This window comes from Oreochromis niloticus, unplaced genomic scaffold, assembly GCF_001858045.2.
Source record: "Oreochromis niloticus isolate F11D_XX unplaced genomic scaffold, O_niloticus_UMD_NMBU tig00001668_pilon, whole genome shotgun sequence".
Lineage (NCBI taxonomy): Eukaryota > Metazoa > Chordata > Actinopteri > Cichliformes > Cichlidae > Oreochromis > Oreochromis niloticus.
The window spans coordinates 395,995-405,675 of NW_020327444.1; the positions used below are offsets into that span (position 1 = coordinate 395,995).

At 43.3% G+C, this 9,681-nt stretch overlaps 1 protein-coding gene and 1 long non-coding RNA gene across 2 annotated transcripts; one reads left to right on the forward strand and one right to left on the reverse strand.

Moving 5' to 3' along the window:
* Nucleotides 1–560: 560 nt before the first annotated feature.
* LOC109199776 (uncharacterized) lies at nucleotides 561–3,300 on the reverse strand. Its single transcript, XR_002060075.2, has 2 exons — nucleotides 1,962–3,300; nucleotides 561–1,899 (listed from the first exon to the last, which is right to left on the reverse strand). It is a non-coding gene; the product is annotated as an uncharacterized LOC109199776 (long non-coding RNA).
* Nucleotides 3,301–5,127: 1,827 nt separating this feature from the next.
* On the forward strand, nucleotides 5,128–8,271 carry LOC109199768 (uncharacterized). Its single transcript, XM_019355097.2, has 5 exons — nucleotides 5,128–5,303; nucleotides 7,032–7,187; nucleotides 7,451–7,766; nucleotides 7,953–8,082; nucleotides 8,199–8,271. The coding sequence occupies exons 1-5, from the start codon at nucleotides 5,265–5,267 to the stop codon at nucleotides 8,269–8,271; spliced, it is 714 nt and encodes a 237-aa protein (XP_019210642.1). The 5' UTR covers nucleotides 5,128–5,264.
* The last annotated feature ends 1,410 nt before the right edge of the window (nucleotides 8,272–9,681 follow it).

A 9,681-nucleotide genomic window follows, 5' to 3' on the forward strand; every position in this document is an offset into this window, starting at 1 on the left:
TTTCATGATTGAAGTAGAAACAGGAGAAGGAGGGGGAGAGAATGAGAGGAGAAGAGGCAGTTGTGCAGTAAAGACATAGAAAAACTCCAGCTTTCTCTTCTTCATTGTAGCTGAAGTCCGGGACAAATCGCGTCCCTTTTCAGCTCAATACGAAACGGGTAATGTTTTCTCTGAATACGAGACGATTCCCTTTTTGGGGGATGGTTGGCAACTCTAATAATTAACCTTATCAGTAAAATCATAGCACCCACCCACGTGTATAGAAACTCCGTCATGCTAGCTAGTACACAGTACGAAAAAGTCAGCATAACAAAAATAAACTCCACCTAAACTTGGTTTATATCTGACCCAGATAGACTGCAGGTCATAACTTCTTACCTGAAGTTCAGTTCACCTGACACTCAGAATCCTCGGGTCTCTCCTCCTGCCTCCCCTTTCTCTCATCCACCTGCTGGCCTCCACCACTTGCTAATGTTACTGAATCTGTGGAAGCTCCGCGATAGCCACCACACGAAGTAAAGAATAACGAGCTTATCTAAATCCCAGTAACGAGTAACGCGTTCCTGATTTTGTCATAATAACTAGTTACCGTGCTCGTTACCACAATAATAACGTAGTTACTGTAACATGTTACCTAATAACGAGTTAGTCCCAATGCTGGTCATGTGATACATTTATATTGCCCATGTCATTCATTCCTATTTGGGCTGTATTTACTGATATATGTAATTTCTTAATGTTCTGTTTGTTTTATCAGGGGAGAAGAATGATGTGGATGAGTCCTTGGCCAACATGGTGATAGAAGATTCCCAGCCCTTCACTATTGTTGAGGACCGTGAGTTTAGAAAGCGTGTTAAAGCTTTGAACACTAACTATGTTTTCCCCACAAGGCAGGTGTGTATCTTAAAATATGAAGCCTGTTTCCATTTTGCCCATATTTCCATATTAAGAGTTGCACTTTCTTTTGTTTAGGATTTGAAAGCTATGGTGGTCCAAAGATACAAAGAGTCCAAACAAACAGAAAAACTGACTGTGGCAAAGACTTCTGCAGTTAGTTTGACATCTGATATGTGGACCTCCATTAACACAGAGCCTTACCTTGCTGTCACCTACCATTTCATCGATTCTAACACTGCATTGCATTCTGCAGTGTTAGGAGCCTCATCTTTAGCAGCTTCTTCATCAGAAGCTTTTCAGCCTGTGACTCGAGGTATATGAGCACATTTTGATTTATTATGAGGCGATCGTGGCTCAAGAGTTGGCAGTTCGTCTTGTAATCTGAAGGTTGCTGGTTCGAGCCCCGGCTTGGACAGTCTTGGTCATTGTGTCCTTGGGCAAAACACCGCCAGTGTCTGGCAGCCTCTCCTCTGTCAGTGCGCCCCAGGCCATGTTTTACCATTTTATTGTATTTAGTTACTTTCATTCGGTTTTTCTTGCAACCGCTGCTTCGCCTGTGCCCTGTGAAAAGGTATTTTCAAAAGCAGGGGAAATCCTCTCAAAAAAGAGGAACCGTCTTAATCCCAGCACTGTGAAAAAGCTGCTATTTTTCAATAAAAAAATGAAAACTTCTCCCTAGTGTCATAGGCACTGTTATAAAGTCACAAGCACATTCACATCACAACTCCCTCCCTATTTGTTTCCATGTACATTCCTGTGTTAAGCTGCCAATCTGTTATACACAAACATTAACATAATATTAAATATAACTACTATTTAGAGTTTAGTTATTGATGTAATGACAAAAGTAATTTAGTTATTCAACTTGAAGCTCCACACGCTAGTTTGTGTCATTCTCCAGATGTACATAAGCACGATTACACAGTTATACAATCATTCCAAAACTCTGTCCTGAAAGTTTCCACTTTCTTTTTTGTATCAGACATACTCGTAACATGCTACCTTTGTTAATAAGAGCAAGAAGCATACTCTGATGGGAAGAATTACGTGCCAAAACATGCTACCTTTGTTAATAAGAGCAAGAAGCATACACTGACGGGAAGAATTACGTGCCAAACCATGCTACCTTTGTGAATGTGACCTACAAGCACACTTTAATGGGTAAAAAGAAGTGTCAAACCGTACTGGCTTTATGAATATCAGCTACAAACATACTCTGATGGGCAAAGTTAAGTGGCAAACCGTCATACCTACTTAAATTTGTACTGGAATTATTGTGTGGCAGCAGAAATGTGCATAAATTACGTACAGTAGGACATTTTGCCAAAGTAGGGCAGTTTGTCATAAGGCAGCGTAAAATTATCCTACTGGTAGGACGGTTTGCCAAAGTAGGACGTTTTGTCAGAGGACACCGTAAAATTTTCCTACAGGTAGGACGTTTTGCCAAAGTAGGATGTTTTGTCAGAACACCGGCACGCAGGCCCAGCTGCCTGTGAGCCCCAGCTCACTTCCCCGCCTGCTGCGCCGCTGCTGCTTGCCATATGGGTGGCCATCAGGCCAGCTCCGGGGCTTCCGCTGGAGGCGCGAGCGACCGCCAGAGTGGACACTTCCCCATCGCTGGGCTGGGGCATGGTGCGCCGATGGGTCCGTGCCGATTCCCGCGCCTGCTTGCAGGGTGAAGTGAAGCGGACGAGGGGGTATGTGGCAGGGCGTGTTCTGCGATGCCGCTGCAGATTTGGTGGTGGTGATGTGTACGGCTGTCAGCGGGAGAGCTGCAGCGTTTTCCTTCATTTCTGCGTTTACGTGTGGACGGGATTATTTTTTAAAACGAAAACGGAAAATCTCCGTTTTCAAAAATACCCGTGTACGTGTGGACGTAGCCTTAACCGCAGTCAGCTACCGCCAGATTATAATGTTGCAAGCAATCACAAACTCTACAGTCTGTCTAACTCCAATGAATACCAATCAATCTATAGTTCGCAACAGAGATAAACTCAACATAAACTGAACCCACATTAAAGTTAGCTCGGTGCTTACCTTTACATGAGCCCACAAACCGAGAGAAACTCCGTGATGAAGCTGGAAGTCTTTCTAAACACAGGAAACAGATCAGGGAGCAGAGACCCACGTGGTTCACGCTGATCTCAGCTACGATCCAGGAGACAAGGGTGTGCAGATCGATGCAGATATCGATCCAAACGTTGGTAGTGGTATATGTTCCTGTAAGTTTACTACATTAGTCCCGTTTTATGAAAAGCAGCTCTCTCTATGCTCGCCTCATCTACTGCACACACACACACACACCTTGCTCCGCCCCCTTTCCCGGCCTCTGCTGTGATTTGTTGCTGTGCGGTCACGTGACTCAGCTGCATAATGAAACCACGTGGGGTGTTATTTCAAAATTAGGGCCTATAGGGCTTTGGAGCGTGATGTCACTGGCGGTGGGCCACGCCCTCTTTCCGCCATGACAGTAGGACAGACAGGATACAGCTTCAGCTATGGTTCATACGTGTTGTCTTGGCAGTTGCAACGTTAGATCACACGATCGTGAAAGCAAGAAGCTGGATAATGGGCTCTCTTTTCATAATTTTCCATCCTGGAGGCAACGTGAGGGATCCCATGTATCCGATATTACTAAACAAAGACGTCAGGCTTGCATTGCAGCGGTGAGACGAGCGGATCGAGTTCTGTGCAATAATAATAATAATAATGCATTGGATTTATATAGCGCTTTTCAAGGCACCCAAAGCGCTTTACAATGACATTATTCATTCACGCTCACATTCACACACTGGTGGAGGCAAGCTACGGTTGTAGCCACAGCTGCCCTGGGGCAGACTGACAGAAGCGAGGCTGCCATATCGCGCCATCGGCCCCTCTGGCCAACACCAGTAGGCGGTAGGGTAAAGTGTCTTGCCCAAGGACACAACAACCAGGACAGAGAGGCCGGGGATCGAACCGGCGACCTTCCGGTTACAGGTGCCCTTGTTGGTTTGCTCTCCGCATCTTCTTTCCGGTGAGTTCTAAATTAATTCATATCACTATTAAAAGGCTTTTAGTGTTTTTTCAATGCGCTGAGGTCATAGATAATGAGATAATGAGATCATCTGGACGACCAACTGCTCCAAGCTGGTCAAGAAGGCTCACCAGCGCCTCTTCTTCTTGAGGACTCTGAGGAAGAACCACCTGTCCTCAGACATCCTGGTGAACTTCTATCGCTGCACCATCGAGAGCATCCTGACCAACTGTATAACAGTCTGGTACGGGAACTGCTCTGCCTCGGACCGGAAGGCGTTGCAGAGGGTCGTGAAAACTGCCCAGCGCATCGCCGGAGCACCACTTCCTGCCATAAAGGACATCTACAGGAAGCGGTGTCTGAAAAGGGCTGGGAAAATCATCAGAGACCCCAGTCACCCATCACATAGACTCTTCACCCTCCTGCCCTCTGGGAGGCGCTACAGGAGCCTCCGGACTAAGACCACCAGGTACCGGAACAGCTTCTTCCCCACAGCTGTCAGACTCCTGAACTCTGCCTCCTGACATCTGACCCATGTTAAACTCATGGACTGAACATACACACACCCACAACCACTAGCACTTTACCACTACTGTATAGTTCTGTGTAGATAATCATTCTGTACATACGATAATTTTTAATCCCACAACTGTTTATAACTTACATAGTTCACATTCTGTATAACTGTATATCTCAGATTTCTGTATAGTTTTTATTTCATATTTATATCCTGTTCATAGCCTGTACATAGCTTGTACTCACTACAGCCTGTACATACTTATAGTTATAGAATATTCATAACATACTTCACACTGTGTACATTATAACATACATAATAGACCCATTTCTGTAATATACTTACACATCTCTATTATTGCTAATTTATATTGTAATATATCTATATCACAACTAAAGCACTTTCTGGATGGATGCAAACTGCATTTCGTTGCCCTGTACCTGTGACATGTGCAATGACAATAAAGTTGAATTCTATTCTATTCTATTCTATTCTATTCTATAAAACATGCTAATGTGTGATGCTGCAGAACCACCTCATGTCATCATGTCGACTGAGTAGCTTATGATTTAGCATTATTGCAGGCAAACCAGCATATGAAATGGATGTAACAAATCCAGACTGGGCACCGACACTGCACATGGGCCTCTAAAAACATACTAAATTGCTATCATTGTACACTAATCCGCACATAACTTCCAGATGAATCACACACCTGTCATGTGCACTAATTTTATCTTGCAGGCTTTTGTTATGCAGCTGCAGAGTCTGAAGGTGTGCCGCGTGCAGAAGTGATCGATGAAGATCTGACAGAAGACCAACAACAAAATCACCATGTCATGGAGGCTGTGGACCGCATTTGTGTTGGACAAGGTGAGGTTGAGGTACCAGCTGTAAATGTGGACAGTGGCGATCGGACAGACAGCATCACGGAAGCTAAAGGGCAGACGAAGTATTGTGTGTGCAATGAACAGGGCAGAGCAGAAATAAACACAACACTGCTTGATAAGATTGTTAAGGTTTGCTGTGTTTTGCTGAATATGTGCCCCAGTGTGGTTGTCAAACCAGCACCAAATGAAACTTGCTCTTGTTGAGTATTCATAAATTGAATATGTTGTGTTGCATGTGTAGTTCATTGTAAACAACTGTACTTTGTGTGAAGTAGTTTCAATAAAACAGAAAAGAATAGTATATTTGTTTGTTTGTTTTATTCTTGATCTGTTCACATGTACTTAGCAAGTACATAAAAATGAAATGCAAACTATTTACATGGCAACACACAGCTGGCATCAATCTTGAACCACAAAATGAAACATTACAGGCTATTTAGAGCAGCATGTTGTTTGGAGAAGTATTTCCCAACAAGTTCAGGAAGACACGCTTTAAGAAAGAAGTCTTGTGCTTATGTCTGTGAAGGTTCTCAGTCATCCAGGTCATCATAGTCAAAGGAGTTAGCAAAGAAAAGCGTCTGGACTTCTTTAAGTTGCTTGAAGACGTTTCACCTCTCATCCGAGAAGCTTCTTCAGTTCTAAGGTCAAATGGCCGAGAGTCCCAGATTTAAACCCAGTGGGAGTATCCCCCCAAAGAGGGACAAAGGACCCCCTGGTGATCCTCTAATCACATGAGCCAAGGTGTGAAAGCGGGTGTGGGACCTAATCAGCCTGGGTTTCGGGTGAGCTCATTGTGAAACCTGGCCCCACCTTGTCATGTGAATTCCTGAGGTCAGATGGCCCAGGATGTGAGTGGGCATTAAGGCGTCTGGGGAGGGAACTCAAAACTGGATTATAGATGGCAGACAGTTGTGTCGTAAACCACCGCCTCTGTTCAAAGATGGTCGCTCACAGTGGACATAGATGGCCTCTTTCACTCCTCTTTCAAACCATCTGTCCTCTCTGTCCAAAATGTGAACATTGGCATCCTCGAAAGAGTGACCTTTATCCTTAAGATGCAGATGAACTGCTGAGTCTTGTCCTGTGGAGGTGGCTCTTCTATGTTGTGCCATGCGCTTGTGAAGTGGCTGTTTGGTCTCTCCAATGTAGAGGTCTGGGCATTCCTCGCTGCACTGTACAGCATACACCATGTTGTTAAGTCTGTGTTTTGGAGTTTTGTCTTTCGGGTGAACCAGTTTCTGTCTGAGTGTGTTGCTGGGTCTGAAGTACACTGGGATATCGTGCTTGGAGAAACTCTCCTGAGTTTCTCTGATACACCGGCAAGTCTTGTGCTTGCTTTAAACATGGTTCCCAGAAATCCACATCAGGGAAGATGAGTATTACAGCATGGTCTCTCTGTGTCCACACAACGAGGTCACAGTGGTTGGAGTGCAGTTTCATTCAGTCGTTGTGAGTGCAGTACCTGAAACACACAAAAACCACTTTTAATAAAAGGTCTGTAATGAACCAAGGCTAATATAGATGGGTTGGCTGTACGTGCAAATCAAAAACTGTAACAAGTTGTTTAGAAAGTTATCAAGTTCAAACCGACTTACCTTTGTCTTAATGACATATTATTTTGTTTTATTGAGTTTTACGCAGTTTGACATTTCATTGTTCCTTCAATGCACTTCATATGATATCAGTAATTCCATAAATTTTCTTCTTTCAGGTGGCTTTAGGAAGACACGTTTTCCAAAACCTTCAAAATAGGCTGGTGCAGTTCTACCAACAACAGCCCTTGGACCTTGATCATATTGAGTTCCTCTGCGTGAACGCATCAACTCTAGTCTGTTCTCTTTCTGCTCATATTAATGTTCCATCACTGGTAGGTTTATTTGATTTAGTTTTGGTTACCTTTAAAAATCGTTTCAATATATGCCATTCTTATGTATCTTATAATGTTAATTTTACAGTGTAGTAATTATGCTATACAAATACACCTGTCATCCATTGCGTTGTCAAATCCAAGATGAAATTTTGTTCTGTGTTTCAATATAAAGATTAGGGATAAGAATAATGTTACTAAGATGGTAAAACTGAATTCTAGGATTTCATCCAACTAAATATTTTAATGCAACCATTTTTTAGGTAGTTGAAGCTCTTCACCACCTCATCTGCCTCATCCATTCCAATATGGATACAAGAAGGTCTGCCATTGTTGTTGACAGCTCAGCTGGTGAACGGGGGAGGGCAAAGCTCTATGTTTCCAAAGACCACCTCAAAGATCTAAAAAAGATGGACCTCTCCATTCCTTGTATCTCCAAGCTTTTGGGCATATCGCAGAAAACAGTCCGACGAAGAATTGAAGAGTGGGGCCTCTTAATAACGGCAACCTACAGCTCACTATCAGATGATGAACTTGACAACTTAATTGCAGCCATAAAACAGGAATCGAAATATCTGGGTTAGTTATTCATGTGAAAATAATGCTTGTAATAAGATTCTATTTTATTTTTCTTGCTAGCAACCTTTCATATTTACATGAATAACACTAGCTGAATGTCATGATTAGTTAGTAGTTTGATTTACTGTACTATACGTGCCTTCCAATGTGCTGTTGTAATTGTTTCACTATGGAATGTCTTTTTAGGCTACAGAATGGTTAAAGGATGCCTCAGGCACTTGGTCCACAGGGTGCAGTGGAACAGAGTATGGGATTACATGCGTTGTGTTGACAGTGCTGGAATCCTTGAAAGGATGGCAAATCTTGGATGTGTTGTGTAACGGCCCTAGCTGGGCCTCCTGATACTGCCCTTGTGTGGGCGTGGTGTTTTCTCCGCCTCCTCCTCTCTTGCTCCACCCCTCTGTCTCTCTCTCGCTTCTTCTCTCTCCTCAGGACACAGCTGCTGCTCATTGGCCTCATTTACCACCTGGGCCCAGTCATCAATCACCTCTCTGAGGTTATATAAGCTGGGATGGACTGAATGTGGGAGGGTGGCTTTCTCTGGTGTCTCTGCGTTGCGTGTTATGTGTGTGATTGTCCTGCCTACGGTGTGGAGTGGTAGGAGCAGTGGGAGAGGTTTCTGGTGGTTTTCCTCTGTGCTGGTCAGTGTGTGTTTCCAGCCTAGGTGTGGAAAAGGCCTGCTGTGTAGTGATGGGCAGATGAAGCTTCATGAAGCACTGAAGCTTTTCATCCAATTGGTTCACCCCAACGCAAAGCTTCTTGAAGCTTCATTTGCTCTAGTAGGACATCTACTGGACGTAAAATATTAGTTGGCATTAATTTGAAGAGTGTGGCATTTTGCACACAGCCTGTAAATGTCAGCAACAAAAGGAGTGTGTAAAAAATGTATATTGTAGTTATGACAGTATACTGTGTATATTTATACTGGCAGTATGGAATATGATTATTTGGAAATGCTTAAAATGGAAATGATCATTTACTGTGAGGTGAGGTGTGTTGGGGTATGGACAGTGGTTGTGCTTTATTAACGTTGAGGTATGGACAGCTACACACTGAGGATTTGAGCCTCAGTCCTGCCTGTTCACATTTTATTCTGTAAAAACTAAATTTTCACTGCTTTTATGACCTTTTTAGTGCTAGGATTTACTGATTTAACAGATCTTTTAAATCCTTTGTCCTCCACAATGCTAAATGGCTGGGAGTCCTCTATCACCATGCTAACCAGGTCTTCATCTATTTGAGATTGTTCTCCTGAGGAAAGACAATAAAACAAAGCACAAATATAAATATCACACACATAACTTACGTAATTTATTACACTTGTATAATATTGTTATATCATTTACTAACATGACTGCATGCTATATTATCATGGCATTTGATGGCTCACCTGGTCTTGCTCCACTGTCGGTGTTCCCCTTATTCTCATGCAAAGCTCTGTAGTGCCTAAGCATGGATGAGTGTTGTTGTTATATCCCAGCTCCCTGGCACATAGCAAACACTTCACCTTGTACAAAGGTAAAGACAGCTTAACATAAATTGTATTGCACCATCAGTATTATGAAATTTACAGAAATTTACATACCTTGTTGGGAGGAATAAGATCAAAATGTTCCCACACAGGGGAGGACATCCTCCTCTTCTTAGCTGGCTCCATTCTCTCCTGACTTTCTCTCCTCACTCTCCTAAACCTCCAAACTCTCTCCAAACTCTCACTAACCGCAACTCTCCATCAAACACCCACATTTTGAATGAGTCTGAGGGGTTTATATCGCTGTCATAGCTCACCCGAGCACCTGGCTGCAGCCACTGTGGAGCTCACAGTAACCGGTCACGTGACCTCCACACTAACCGGAAACACGTAACTTCAGTTAAATCGACTTTGACAGCGAAAACTAAATTGCGTTTTTGTTAC

Bases quoted from the DNA above. Each gene is read 5' to 3' on its own strand.
- LOC109199768 (XM_019355097.2), top strand. From the start codon at position 5,265: ATGTCATGGAGGCTGTGGACCGCATTTGTGTTGGACAAG. The intron at 5,304-7,031 runs GTGAGGTTGAGG...TTCTTCTTTCAG, and splicing joins CCGCATTTGTGTTGGACAAG to GTGGCTTTAGGAAGACACGT. The intron at 7,767-7,952 runs GTTAGTTATTCA...ATGTCTTTTTAG, and splicing joins ACAGGAATCGAAATATCTGG to GCTACAGAATGGTTAAAGGA.